The sequence below is a fragment of the Tachysurus vachellii genome, chromosome 9 (assembly GCF_030014155.1).
Source record: "Tachysurus vachellii isolate PV-2020 chromosome 9, HZAU_Pvac_v1, whole genome shotgun sequence".
Lineage (NCBI taxonomy): Eukaryota > Metazoa > Chordata > Actinopteri > Siluriformes > Bagridae > Tachysurus > Tachysurus vachellii.
The window spans coordinates 19,421,198-19,436,725 of NC_083468.1; the positions used below are offsets into that span (position 1 = coordinate 19,421,198).

Genomic DNA, 15,528 nt, shown 5'->3' on the forward strand with positions numbered 1-15,528 from the left:
TGTCTATGTACTTGCTGCATGCAGTTTTATACAGTAAATATAAAACCAATGTATTGTATCTGTATTATTGAATTGCATTTCATGACAAGTTCAGTAAACATATCAGCTTCACTTGTAAATTTAAAAACGAATACATTTTAAACTGGCTTAAAAAAAAGTCATATTCATTTGATATCATCCCATATTATCATTTATATACACTACCTGTCAATAGTATAGCGGTTTTGCTTAAACACTGGATAGAAATACTTCAAATTTAGAAATATTACCTTTATAGTTCTTCCCTCAGTCTAAATTCTTTGTAAAAGGCCAAATGACATCAAAATGACACATTATTCTGTTGTAGCAATCCCCACACTTTAAACAGTGCTTGTATTAACCGTAGAAATATAGTTTTACCCTCTGTGTGCACCTGCCTTCATTTAAAGTTCTCATTTAAAGTTCTATTAGGATCTGAGAATAAGCTCTAAATAAGTTCAATAAAGATTTAGATTCCTTATTTAAATGCTGTTCTGTATCTTTTTGTTTAGTGTGGACATAACGGTGATTAAGTAAGGAGTAAAACATGGGACAGGTGTTATTGGAAAATAATAAACTTCAGTGTGGTAATCACACCACTCCATTTTTTAGCTATTTTCCAACAACAGTAAAAAGAGGCGTAATCTTTTTAGACCGCAGCAAAATGGCAAGATTAACAAATTGTTTTAATTAAGGAATACTTTATGTCATACTTTATGTTTGTTAATAAAGTTACATTTAATGTTGTGGAGTGTCCAAGGAACAGGTTCCTCTCATGGGAGAGTCACACTAGCTTCATTTTTTTACTTAAAATTAATAAGACAAATAAATGCAGCTTGTCATGTTACAAAGACACCAGAGACTAGAAAACTGGAGAATATATAAGCTAAAACTCTCATCATGGGACACTTCACTACATCAATGAAAGTGTGCTTTTTCTATTTCATTTATATGCTGCATCCACAATAAAATTCCCTATGCTAGCTGTTACCATGGAAACCCTAATGTATTAGAACATGCACATTAATATATACCTGTGGTTTGCCTTGCAGTCAAAACTATTTTCAGAGCTGCTGTTAGAGAAATGTAGTCAACACCCCTGAATTCGTGTGGAAAAATTCAACAGCTCTGATATCTCAGGTTGACCGAGTATATTAATGCGATTTAGCAGTAGTTTTAATTTAAGTGGTAACAGGTGAAGTAATATGTCTGTAGTAGATGTCCTGAGCAGTTAAATGTGTAGAGAGTGAGCTCTTTGGATGAGTCGGTCAGTGAGAGGGGAGTTCATTCTCGCTGCATCTCTTTCAACCAGCAGGCACCTGGAAAATTGGATTCAGATAAATAACTGGACGGTGCACGCGCACGCATGCACGCACACACACACACACACACACTGCAGAACAGTTCATTACGCTTAAAGCCAGTATGTGGAATGTATTCTGCAGATAATCAGGTTATGAGCAATGTATCACCTGGCAAATCTTTGATGGTGTTTGTCTTGTGACTTCGTTGCAGCATGGATAAGTAGCTGGTTGAAAACGTCCCTCTTTAAAAAAAAATAAATTAAAATAAATATTATAAAAAATTATTTAAAAAAATTATTAACAAAAGAAATGTTTTCTTAGCAATTGAAATACAATCACATTGCATGCAAACCAAATTATTGTGTTTGGTATGGGGCACAAATTTGTGGAAATCTAGGATGTGCTGAGCCTGACCTGTGCATCACTGCCCCCTATCTTCGTGAAGCAGTATCTTAAAGGTTTAAGCAGCTCCACAGTCTTTCTGTAGTTTCCCTCATCATATTCCACCAAGGCCTGACACATGGGTATCCCAATAGTGCTAGCAAGCTGATGCTGATGGTTTTCTTCAGGGTTTCTGTAAAGAAATTAGACAAAGCATTAGCCACAGTAAAAGATATATACTATAATATATATCATATAATATCCAAAGTTACTACCCAGTGTCATTCCAGAAACTAGCATTACAGTTTAAAAAAACATAAAAGAATTGTGGTATATTTTAATCTTGTGTCTTTTCTGAAGTATCCTCCAAAATTGGCTCAAAGTTAAACTTTGGCAAAAGTCACGCAGAGGACAGGATCATGTGAAACTTTTGCTCCCTGGAGAAATAATACCAGTTTTGAGCAGATGTTGCAGCCCTTAAGGACATCTTCCTGAGCCTTGTTCACTTTCTGATTCTTTATCCACGGAATAAAATAAATAACGATGGTCATCACAGAACCAATGTCAGTGTAAATTTTAGTTTGAGGGCTGCAGAGTCACTTGTAATTCTCACTCTCACACCCAGTGGGTTGGGTCTCTCTCGATAAATCCCAAAAACCATCACACATTATTTGTTGGAGTAGAAGTGAAAAGCAGCTTACTTTGCCAACTCTCGCAGGCTCTCCAGTAGTCTTTGTGTGATTCCTGTTTCTTTGCAGCCCAAAGACACCATAAGAAAGTGCAGGTCATTAAAGAGAAGAGTATGGTCCTCAGAGTGGGGCTCAGTTACCTGCAACAGCTCCCGGTAACGCTCTTTCACACTCACGCCTGCAGATGGAGTACACACAAGGCCATGTGACCACATTTCTACTCACAAGTCTACAAGCAAGGAGTTTCTGTAGACATGGGGCATAAGCAAACCTTAGGCCAAAAATCAACTTACCAACAGTATGTACAGATAACTCCTTATTGGCACCCTTTGTGCAATGTGCAAAAAACAATGTAAAATATACATCACACACAATGATTTGATTTCTAACAGGGCAAAAAAAGAATGTCCGATATGGGTGGAAAAAAATACAACAGTTATTAAATAAATGGTACACAGGACCAACATTAAACTTTTTATAGTGGTACATCTCTTATGACCTGTTGTTCTGTTTCTGGCTAATGGGACAGGGCCTCTTGTGAAAAATAAGTATAAAGATATACATGTCAAAAGTACACATCTCTTACTCATATCAGATATTCATAATTCTGACCATAATTTTCCTGAAGATTGGCAATATGAAAATTTCATGAATAACTGATATTCACACAATGTTTCCATCAGAGATAGAATTATTGTAGTATTTTCAGTGTCCAAATAGTGTCTCACCCTCCATTTCCAGCCTGTAGAGCAGCGAACAGGCATCCACTGTGTCCAGCATGGCTCCTGAGTTTACACAGCGATGGGATACCTGAGATGTTCGGGAGAATCATAAATAATAATGAATAGGCCACATTATTAATGTAAAATCTTACAAAGGTACTCAGTGATGTAGTAAGTCGTCATTTGTGTAGTAAATGCACATGATTAAAACAAACATACATGAAAGAACAGGGTGTAAACAGGGCCATTTATTCTAGTTCCTACCCTCATAATAAAACCCAATGCTAATCTTTAAATTTTTAATTTCTCTTAGCCTTTTTACATTCTGTATGAAACATACTTTTGCTTTTACCACTCCCTGGACTGCAGGCACATGCACACATGCACACACACACACAAATACATCAGTGCACTTGCAAGTACTGTACATACACATACATGAGCAATTGTTACACCACTAACCTGCTCATCAAAGATTTTTAATGCTGCTTCATAGTCTCCCTGAAAAACAAAAACACATAATATAGAACATGGAAATCAATCATTTAAAACTGCATGTACACTGAAAACAAAACATTTGTAACTTTAACATGTACATGTGTCGGTCTGCTAGATATGAGACCTAAGAAATGCTTATATGTGGACAATTTCTACAATATATGCAGTTTTTATGAAAATTCCAGACTTTCCTGAAATTAAATTTCTTCATTAAACACATCTTAATTATGTATAAAATGTATAGCATTGTAAAGTCTGATTACACCTACAAATGTAAAGACGGAAAACTGCGATTTAAAGATTCTATTGCATACCCTAGTCTAAACATATATATATAAAAAAACCTGGTAAATCTGTAAGAACTAAATGTTTACAGTGTTTGCAATAAGAGACTTTAAAGATTAATGCAGACTGACTGTAAACAAACCACATTAAACCAACCCCTTACCAAACATCTTTGAAGGCAGAAAGCCAAAGCAAGATTATAAAGAAACCAAAAATATATATGTAATCTACATAAATTTGGTAAAACCTATATGTTTAGAGTAGATGTACATCATTGGTAGAAAAACCCATTTTTGGCTGATTTCTTAAATTAGCTGCAGCCGGTGGGTTTTCCAAGAAGGCTCCATACTTTTTAACTATAGTGCCAACACACTTTCCTTGGCATTAGCATACACATATCACTTAAAAAAACTCAAAGCAAAACAATACAAAACTCAGCAACAACAGAGATAGATAGATAGATAGATAGATAGATAGATAGATAGATAGATAGATAGATAGATAGATAGATAGATAGATAGACAGATAGACAGATAGATAGATAGATAGATAGATAGATAGATAGACAGATAGATAGACAGACAGACAGACGAATGGACGACAGATGAACAGACAGATGGATGACTGAAGATTGTCTATCACTGAAAGAAACAACTCATAATACAATACAAAACTCAGCAACAACACGGATGGATGGATGGATGGATGGATGGATGGATGGATGGCTGGCTGAAGACTGTCATTATGAATGCTTACCTTCTCAATGTGATAAAGTGCCCAGTGCCAGTAGTTATGACATGCCAACATGTCACACACCTTTATAATGAAAGATACAGGAGTTTAATAAAAAGATTTTTATTGTCAGAAATATCAAATAAATACACAACGTTAAATACATACCACCCAGTCTTTCTCAGTGGATGCCATAAACTTCAGCCCTTTCTCTATTTCTGCCTTCATCTCATGGACATGGGCTACAGAGTGGACACACCAGCCATCCTCACGAGTTAAAGCAAGACCCTGGGCCATAATGTCAGGGCAACAAATTAGCTCAGAAATAATATACATGTTATACAAATGGACACATTTACACAATGCAAATAATGTATCTAACTGAAATAATTTAGAATAAAATACTCTATACTTAAAAAATACAGGATGTAAGTTTTTGGATTTTCATCTTCTCGGATAGAAATGTTTGATAAAAGTTACTTAAAGAAAATTGTTGTTTGTCCTGCGCTCATCTTTCTCTGAACACACTAACCTCACAGCTGTGGGTGAGCACATATACAGTACAGGCTGTTCCAAATATCTAAATGAACCTGACCAGTGCCTATACATTTTGCTTTTAAAACCATTTATTTTTTTCTCCAGCTTGAAAAGAAAATGAAGGCTCAAACAACTCATCCTCACCAAATATAACAGAAATACAAAGATATAAACATATCCCATTATTCACTTCTGGCCATCATGAGTTCTCTAGCGCAACAATTTCTCAGCTGGGTAATGATACAAATTTCACAAGTATTGCATTTCATTTATAATTCAGTAGCTTCTAACAAAATTAGAGGATAAACAAATGCCTTAGCTGTTCACCAAAAATAAGCTAAAACTCCATTATTCCTGATTAGCTTCTCCTCTTATAGTGTAGCATCAGACTCTTGCACTAACTCACTCCTGTCTCTTTACCCTCTCATGCTCTCTCATCTTGCCATTCATACTTCTTTATGTGATTATGTAAGGCATCTGATCTGGCATATTACATTTGGTACAAAAGACCCATCATTTATGACCAGACACCTTGACACACTGCTGACTAGGAGTTTATGACTTTATTACAGGATTGTCAGGGCGACATGCAGCCACTCAGGAACATAATAATATACAAGATCTTTTCTCTCCTCTCACTCACTCATCATATAATTTTTTTATTTATGTAATAAACTATATCTTCAAAACTGCATATTTATTGAAATGTAATAAAAGAAAGCCTGTCATACAACAATTATGTCTAACAGACATAAAATCTATTGAAAACGTAATGCAAAACTTTTTATTAGTTGTACAAAGAAATAAATCGTTACCTCCTTTGCTACTTTCTCAGCTTGGTCATAGAAACGAGTTTCAAGAAGTCCAAATGAATACAGGCCTTTTAGATAGCTAAAAAAAACACAGGAATGCATTCAGGGACAGAAAAACTGATGAAAATTGAATGAAAAACGATACACTTACATAGTCAAAAGTATGTGAACACTTCACCATCAGACCCAAATATGAGCCTAACCCAAAGCTTGTGGCATACAATTGTCTAGAAGGCCTTTGTAAGATGCAGCATTTATAAGTTGTCTTTACAGGAACTGGAGAGCTCCAGACCTGTTCTAGCATGACAATGCCCCTGTGCACAAAGCAAAGTGCATAACAACATGGTGTGCCAAGGTTGGTGTAGACAATCTCATGTATCTCTCTGACCCTGAGACATTCTCATACATCAGCGTCTGAACTCACTAATGCTCTTGAGGCTGAATGTGCACAAATCCAAACAGCTATACTCTAAAATCTAAGTGTAAGCCTTCCCTGAAGAGTAAAGGCTTTTATACATGCAAAGCAGGGACTATAAATCTATTACTGGATGTTCAAACACATAAGTGTAACTGGTCACGTATCCACATTCTTTTTGTATTATAGATTATTTATCATCTGGACTCTGTATAGGATGTGTGCTACCTGTAGAGAGGCATGTGTGGTTTCCAGTGGGGAAGAACCCTGGCCACAGAGTCTCTCATCTGAGTCTGCTCACCCAGATAGAAAAAGCCATCATGGGAAAACTTCAAAGCTAGCATGTCTGTGGGGTGCTCCACCAGAATATCTTCCCACACATCACAGGCCTTAGCCAGGGCTCTGAAAAAGACAACCGCATTTTTGTTAGCCTCTGACTTTGTATTGTATATGGCTTTCATATAAATGAGTGGAAGGTAAATACAAAGGTTTTTTTTAGAAGGAGTGCCGCAGGTCTGTGATAAGAAATGTGTTATTGTTGTACTTATCAGTTAGACAACAGCAGCATTAAATGCACATCACAATCAGACTTTTCTCTCCTCATGTGTCATGAAATGCTTTTTATATTGCTGTTTGCCTTTCTTTATTTAATTACTGCCACATTAATTAAGGAATTATTACAGAAGAGATTGTGTGAAATAGAGAAGTGAGCTTTGGTTAACATATTAGTATTTCATCCAGCCAATAAAAAAAAACGGAGATGGTGCAAAATATAGGGAACCCTAAGGTTTGAGAAATAAGCCCTTTGAGCTCTTCATCTGCCTTGAGGGTAGTGAGAGCTCCACTAATTCACTTAAAGGTTACTTAACAGTGACTCCTTGAAATCTAATGAAATGGGCTTTTATTTATTCTCTACAAACATCAGCTGATGAATATCAACAAAAGGAATATTGTTGGCCCACATGTATAACCTCCAATCTTCCTGCGCATTTTCTTTGATACGTTGAAAGGGAACTCTCTGCCTGGTTATTACTGAATGGCTGGTAGGTATAAAACTTTTCTGCAGAAGATGAAATATTGTGTATAATAAATAATCTAGATCATCATCAGAGTCATCATCTAGAATCACCCTTTTGCAAAGAGCTCGATGGCTTTGACATGCTGTTTTTCTCGGTCTGTGAGCTCCTGGCACCCAGCCAGATCCACCGTTTTGCTCACAGCACTGGCCAGCATTTGGTCCCGCAGCACTGAACTGCCTGTCCCCACCAACTGAAGTCCAGTACTGATCACATGACCCATCACTGCAGTAAAGTGAGAGTAAAGAGGTAAAACTAGCATGAACATGCAGGTAGCATGAGCATGGCATAGTAAAATGTAAGAATGATATTCACAAATAGCATATCATCACTGTTCAAGAGATAAAGTTTTATGTCTGTATACATATATGTGATAAGCACACTGATTTCTAGCACATACTATAATCTCTGTTTCACATACCAAAGTCCGGGTCAGCTGCTTGGACTGCTGCCATACATCCTTCTATTCCTCCAAGGGTCTCATCATTACGCCATGTTACATACTGAACACAGGAAATGACATTGGATAGCTGTTGAGAATTTGAGCATGCATAATTTACTGCTTCTTAAAACATGCTCTAGAGTATTCCTGCCATCCAGATTTTCTCAGTGTTTTCTCATGAAGAACCTTTTAACTAGCAGATGGGAGGATGTGATTTTATAGTAGGTTTTAGTACTAAAATATACAGGCCTGCAGAAATCCATTGCCCTAAAATAAGCCTTTTCAAAGCACTTTATATAACAGAGTGAAATAATGTGTACATCCTTAACACAGCGAACATAAAAAATACAGTTTATAACATCAAGCCATTTTCTTTGTCCTACTTTATTATTCTAAATAACAGTCAAATAATGTAGATTAGGTCAAAAGTTTGTTTCTCATTTTCTGAACTGGATAGTATTCCTCCATCCATTTTCGTATCCTCGAATGTTAATGGTCTTTTTTTTTTGGTACAGAAATAGCAAAACAGAACTTCAGTTTCTATTTTACTTGCACAGAAATCACTGATGCAAACTTTCGCACTCAACTCTATTTGAAAACTTGCAACACAGTACACAAAGTTTTCAGAGAAAAACAATGATTCAGACCAAAGTCCTTAGTCAAGCTGTTCGAGATACGTTTTATGTTGGAAACATCTATGTTTTGTGCTGAATCTTTATTACGCTTTTATTACTGAAGTATACTGTACTTAGTGCTTGGAGATATGAGTTACCTGTGTAAGTATGGAGTCATATAATTTACAGGCTTCATTGCTGCTGGTGGACAGTGGGAGGCCTTCTGACCTCCAAGCCTGTGGAAAAAAAATAAAAATAAAAATATAAATAAAATACAAATAAAATAAATATAATATAAATACAAATAAAAATATAAATAAAAATAAAAGAAATATAAATTAAAAATAAAATACATATAAATACAAATAAAAATAAAAGCAGTATAATAAGTATAGACCAAAAACATAAGATGATTTCTTTCCTCTATTTCTTATACATATGTATTACACGTACTGTGTTATGAATAATGTAAACAAATAGCGGTACATTTATCTCTATTTACTCTATTTAGTGTAACAATACACACATTTTACAGGTAACTCACTAGTAAAGGTACAACAACAACAAAACAAACCTCTTACCGCACAGTCTCTAAAACTAGCAGCAATCATTGCAAAAGACTTGTTTTTCCTACACGGCTGTAAAAGTTGACAAGGAAAAGTTGTATGTAAATTCAGCCTAAAGCTGAGACAGCAGTAAAACCCGGACCGGATTTCTTCTCTTCTGGTGGTGGGTTTATCAGCGCTTTACTGAGTGTGACGTCAGCAATTTGGCGACAGCTACACTGTGTGCACGAAAACGGGTGGTTTTAACAGTGTAAGTGCTTTTCATTCATTCATTCATCTTCTACCGCTTACCCGAACTACCTCGGGTCACGGGGAGCCTGTGCCTATCTCAGGCGTCATCGGGCATCAAGGCAGGATACACCCTGGACGGAGTGCCAACCCATCACAGGGCACACACACACACACACACACACACACACACACACACTCATTCACTCACGCAATCTCACACACACTACGGACAATTTCCCAGAGATGCCAATCAACCTACCATGCATGTCTTTGGACCGGGGGAGGAAACCGGAGTACCCGGAGGAAACCCCCGAGGCACGGGGAGAACATGCAAACTCCACACACACAGGGGAGGCGGGTCGAACCCCGACCCTGGAGGTGTGAGGCGAACGTGCTAACCACTAAGCCACCGTGCCCCCTGTGTAAGTGCTTTTAACAGTGTAATTCAAACTTCAACTCTTTGGACGTAAACAAGCAACTCCATTACTTATACTGAATAAAGATGGCCAAGTGAAGGTGGAATTCCGAAACTGTTTATAACGCACCTCTATTAGCTTTTTTTTTTTTTTAACTTCCGCGTGTGCGTAATACCATACGTGCTACGTCACGTTACCGCACCGGTGTTCTGTGATTCACTCGGTTTAGCTCATCAGTTTAGCAAACCAGTTCAACGAAATTTTATTCAAGCTTGTGATATATTGGCACGATTAATCACGACAAATAAATACAACAAAAAATAATTTGAATACATAATATAAAGAACGGCTCATATATGTGAATCGGCTCTCTGTGATCACCTAAAGGATTCGGTTCAAAGAGTCGACTCGTTCTAATCTCGTCCGCGCATGCGCAGGAAGATTGGAGGTTATACATGTGGGCAAACAATATTCTTTTTGTTGATATTCATCAGCTGATGTTTGTAGAGAATAAATAAAAGCCCATTTCATTAGACTTCAAGGAGTCACTGTTAAGTTAACCTTTAAGTGAATTAGTGGAGCTCTCACTACCCTCAAGGCAGATGAAGAGCTCAAAGGGCTTATTTCTCAAACCTCTGTCAAACTTCTATCTGCATGTTTTGTCTTGTTTCTTGAACAGGATACATGGCGTATTTTAAACAAGAACAAAGCGTCATACAGAAACTGAGGAACAAAATCATTTTTTATTACCTTCCAACGTACATCCAAAGTCTTATATGCAGATTAGCTACCAGAAAGCATTTACACATGTCAAGAATTGACAACATACAATTTAAAAATTAGGTTTTTGTTTTCTTTACATATAATACATTTTTCACACATGTTAATAAATACCAATAAACTCTGTAAAACAATTTACACAGTCTAAATAACTAGGCTTTACGTTGCATGTAACTTTTTTTCTCACAGTAATCTTGTACATACATACAAAATCTGTGTAAATCTATACAGGGTAATGATGACCAAGCTGAAATACGAGTACAGTCGACCTACGTAGTATGTGACCGAAACACATACAGTTTGTCCAAAGGCATTACAAATGATTCTGCAGAATATATGAAGATTTCTTGCTGTGTATTAGTGATATGTGAATGCTCACATGTAGTAAAAAATGTTTTTTTTTTTAATAAAAACAAATACATTAAAAAAAAAACTTTGTAAAGGCGAGTAAACATCATGGATGTAAATAGGACAATAAGTGGGAAATTCAAATTTGCTACACAACCAGTGCATGCAGTTTCTGATTTTCATCCCAGTATGAAGACACAAAGTGGATTTGCTTAGTCTCAGCAATCAAGGAGACAAATGATGTAACTGAGATGCTGAGGCGTACTGATATCCGATATCAAATAAAAGTCAGGGATTCTAAAAAAAAACATACAAAGATAATCCACCACATATCGTTGATCTAACTGTATATTACTTTCTCATGCACTGTCTAGACTGAGATATCTTTAAAAACATTAATATTGCAATTGCCCATGTGCATTTCCATGAGTGAAAATATTTGCACAATATTCCTCTGTTTCTGTAAACTGTAGTGGGCAGTTGGAAATTAATTTCAGAGAGCTGTAAGTAAACTTACACAAATATAACTAGTGTAAGATCACTTAAAGAGCAAGGAGTCAGCACTAGACACTGTACATGAGAAGCTTCACCAAGAGTATATCACCAATGAATATGAGCTAAAGGCCAAGTCGTATATACAATATGATATGCTTGTTCTTAGATTTCCTTTAGTCCTGATATGAGGTGGCTAATGGGAGAATAAAACGAACCAATTCCTGATCATAACTTAATAAAGAACACGTAAGGATTCTTTTTAGTATGCAAAAAAAATCATTGCATGCTTTTACTGTAAAACAAGTAAAATAAATACATTGCTAAACAGTTCTGGACAAATGAATTGATTGAAATAGATTGTGGCAAAAAAATGCCATTGATGTATCCACATTGCATTGTGGGTAGCAAAGGCATTTCATCTATAGTACATTTCTACTTTCACTCAGTAGTCAAAGTAAAAAAAAAAAAAAGTATAGATATTGAGTCCAAGGATCTCTCTCCTCTGTAACAGCTGCTGACCAGCACATTCTACAAAAGCTGTGTTTCTTTTCAAAAGTCTCTGACATCCCTGTTTATTCCCTTTCTGAAACCAAAGAACACAAAAAAATGTCTCGTACAGACACAAAGGCTTGAATTGACTTCCACTGAAGCGCAAAGAAAGACAGGTGAAGAGACCGACCCTGAGCCGAGCCAGGATGACTCGTAAACATCAGAATGATGCATCAATGTCATAGAGAGAGGCAGGCAGACTCAACCGAGTCCTTACATTCCTCATAGTGATGTTGTGAAGATCATGTTGAGTGGATTTGCTGCTACTACTAAACCCAGTTGAGGTTGAAGCCCTTGGAGAGCATGACAGACTCTAGGTCTTTGTCCTCTTCCCTCTCCCTGAGTCTCTGCTCCTCCAGGAGAGCCACCAGAGAGTCCCGCTGCTCCACCACCTCCAACATCTCATTCAGGATTCGTTTTTCATCGGCCAGCTCTGCCTCAGTCTTCAAATGGTCTATAAGACAGAGAAATGCATGCTCAAATTCTTCACATCCATCCATCTATTTATTTTCTGAAAACTTACCCTACACACAGGGTCACAGGGAGCCTGGAAGCTATCCCAGAGGACTGATGGCACAATGCAGGGGTCCAGCACTAACTGATGACTTTTTTAAAAAAATAAATTCACCAGGCCACTTTTTCTGCACTAAAACTTGAATAAACTAAAAATGAATAAACAAACTGCGATGGGTTGGCACTCCGTCCAGGGTGTATCCTGCCTTGATGCCCGATGACACCTGAGATAGGCACAGGCTCCCCGTGACCCGAGGTAGTTCGGATAAGCGGTAGAAAATGAATGAATGAATGAATGAATGAATAAACAAAACGACTTGCATATTATATCTAAAAAGACACACACTGGCGCCACCTACTGGGGTAATGGTGTAACATTTGGAAAGGGTCACAGAACGATTTAATGAACAAATCTTTTTTTGCGAAAGGAATCAAAAGATTCGAGTCACTCGGATTAATCGAAATGACCACAGATAGTACCATAGTCTTCATAGTTATTGTAGCATGGGTTCAAGATATAATCTGATGTCTGAACTATACTTAGTTTAAATGACTATAATATGGGTGCAGTATAGGATACATATGAGAATAAATGTGTGATGGAGCTTAAAAGAAAAAAAAAGATTTTTAGAAACTGTATTATTATTATTATTATTATTATTATTATTATTATGCCAAAATCTTGCACATCTGGCACAGCATGATTATGCTAACCTTGTTTTAACCATGTAGACAAATACCCCATGTTAAAGGATAAAAGGGCAGTACGTACCTTCAATTGCCATACGCTCTCTTAGCTCCTGCTGCAGTCGACTCTGCCTGTCCTCCAACTCCAACTCACGAGCACTGAAGACACAACAGCATGAAATACTTTACAATTTTTACTTTCTTTTTTAAAAGACATAACAACCACACTATCTATTCCATCCTTTAAAAAAATAATTCCCTTAGTGATCTTAAACCTCAAAAGCTTTCAAGCTCAACATGAAGATGATTCAGACTTGGAGGTGGATTACTCACAATATCATCAGCTCTGACTCATAGCGCACCAAGGCATTCTTCTCCTGCACCAGCTTAAACCATTCCTGCATCAGCTTCGGGTCGTCCTTTTTGCCCATTCCTGAAAGAAGCAAAGCATGAAAGAGTGAGAAAACTTCCAGACGTCCAGTGCATCACACAGAGTTTCGACATGGACACACACGCACATACACACTGACAATGCAATGACAGCCAAGCCGGGATGCCTCTCGTTAGGGAATGACGGTATAGGGAGAGGGAGGAGTGGGTCAGGAGCAAGAGCGCTGACCTGGAGTCAAGTCTGACTGGTCAGTTCACAGAAGATGGCGTGGAGGTAAGAGCTCTGATTTTAAAAGCACATCTGAGAGCAATTGAAACACTAGATTGCACTTCTGGGGCTTTCTGTTCTTCTCAAGGTTGAGCTTATAGTCTAATTTGTTTTATTTCTTTTAGTCAGGTAGCAGTTCCATTTTATGCTTTTAGCCAAGGACCAAAGAATGCACTCAGAAAGATAGAAAACCGCATGTAAATAAATAGTATTTTACATTTCATTCAACCTTTCGTATGGCCTTCAAACTGTAAAAGAGGCTTGATTATATGAAAGTAATAAAACACAATAGGGTATGCTGTTAAAAGAAAATAATCAAAGAGAGGGTGGTGTGATGCGGCGTGAAGCAAAGCATTTTGTCAACAATCGCATTTTTTCAATCGCAATCGCATTTTTTATTAAAATACAACACACTGCTACCACCAGAGCTTGATTATTTCCTTTTAACAGCACATGGCCAAATGTTTTATTAATCTTATACCACAGTAGCTTTCCAAGTGATTACAATTTGTTCATGTATTAAATTAGGGGACGTTGCACTTTTTATCCATAGAGTTACACCTAACATTGTGGAACATCCATGGATGTTCATTCCTGTTATTCCGCTTGTTATTACTCCTACAAAAGACCCTTTTCTTTATCTTCAGCCATTTTGGAAAATTAAAGTAACAGATGTAGCAGTTACAAACACTTTTAATTGTCACTACTCTCTAAAATGATGTAGTAGAAAATTAATTCATAATCTTGTGGCCCATCAGAATTGAGAATTTAACAGCGCTGTGGTATATAATCAAGCTCAACCCAATCTAACAGCAAATACCAAATACTACTGACTGGGAAGATCCACATTCTTGATCCTATGCAACAACAACAACAAAAAAAAAGTTACCAAAACATTTGTGTGCATGGATATAAATAATGCGGCATGCAAGACTAAAATCACTGGCTGCAAAGTTGGCCGACTGTACACGTCGATCCATGCTAGTACAGTCCTAAATGCCTGTGACAGTCCCTTTAACATCCCAAACACACACGCACACGCAAAAAGATCAGAGGAGCCAAGCAAACCTGGTTGCAGCATGGACATGGACAAAGTGGAGGAAAAACAGAGTACACACAAAAACCGAATGGTTGTGCTTGCTGAGAGAGGCCTACAGAGAGGCAAAGCAAAGTTCTTCAGACACAAGTACGATGTGAGAGACAGAGACAGAGACAAACTGGACGACATGTTTTGAGAGGCGCAACTTATCCAGTGGACACGCACTGCCAGTAGCCTCCACAACATTCAGCCCCATTCTCTCCCGAAGAAGAGACACAAAGAGAAAACCAGAGTTAGCACAGTTTCACCAAAACACACAGGGATTCAGAGCTCTAGAGCAAAACACACACAAATACACACACAATAATGGGATTGAAGGAATATTCTGCTTATAATATCTGTAGTGACGGTGCAGTTATCTTGGACAGAAATTGTACTAAGAATTAATTATTATTATTATTATTATTATTATTATTTATTTATTTATTTATGGAAAAAGAAATTGCATTATGATTGTGGTGAATTCTCAAACTAATTTTCCACAAATATCTGTTAATTAAAATAAATAAATAAATATTTGTTTTGAGAGAAAAAGTGTTATTTATTTATTTTTGGTTATAGCAAAATAAACATGCTTTACTTTATTTTTGATATACATAAAACTCCCTCCAAAATTCAGAACAGATTTACTATGTCATTTCTATATTATTTTATAATACAA

At 36.9% G+C, this 15,528-nt stretch overlaps 2 protein-coding genes across 32 annotated transcripts in view; both read right to left on the minus strand.

The window, feature by feature from the left end:
* Window positions 1-496: 496 nt before the first annotated feature.
* On the minus strand, window positions 497-9,262 carry ttc38 (tetratricopeptide repeat domain 38). Of its 2 annotated transcripts, none has more exons than XM_060878125.1 (14): window positions 9,107-9,262; window positions 8,684-8,761; window positions 7,891-7,972; window positions 7,523-7,694; window positions 6,622-6,795; window positions 5,982-6,057; window positions 4,798-4,917; window positions 4,654-4,713; window positions 3,577-3,615; window positions 3,121-3,202; window positions 2,405-2,570; window positions 1,737-1,896; window positions 1,491-1,564; window positions 497-1,337 (listed from the first exon to the last, which is right to left on the minus strand). In XM_060878125.1, exons 1-14 carry the CDS (start codon window positions 9,134-9,136, stop codon window positions 1,250-1,252), a joined length of 1,401 nt encoding a protein of 466 aa, XP_060734108.1. In that variant the 5' UTR covers window positions 9,137-9,262; the 3' UTR covers window positions 497-1,249. The 2 variants fall into 2 exon arrangements, with proteins under 2 accessions (XP_060734108.1, XP_060734109.1); XM_060878126.1 differs by having other exon boundaries at window positions 9,100-9,119.
* Window positions 9,263-10,462: 1,200 nt separating this feature from the next.
* mical3a (microtubule associated monooxygenase, calponin and LIM domain containing 3a) overlaps window positions 10,463-15,528 on the minus strand; it is a 75,320-nt gene continuing 70,254 nt past the window's right edge. For all 30 annotated transcript variants that reach the window (XM_060878129.1, XM_060878158.1, XM_060878152.1 and 27 more), the window contains 3 exons: window positions 13,444-13,543; window positions 13,196-13,269; window positions 10,463-12,364 (listed from right to left, as the gene is read on the minus strand). In XM_060878129.1, the coding sequence (XP_060734112.1) occupies window positions 12,180-12,364; window positions 13,196-13,269; window positions 13,444-13,543 (359 nt within the window). In that variant the 3' untranslated portion in view covers window positions 10,463-12,179. The remainder of the gene's footprint in view (window positions 12,365-13,195; window positions 13,270-13,443; window positions 13,544-15,528) is intronic.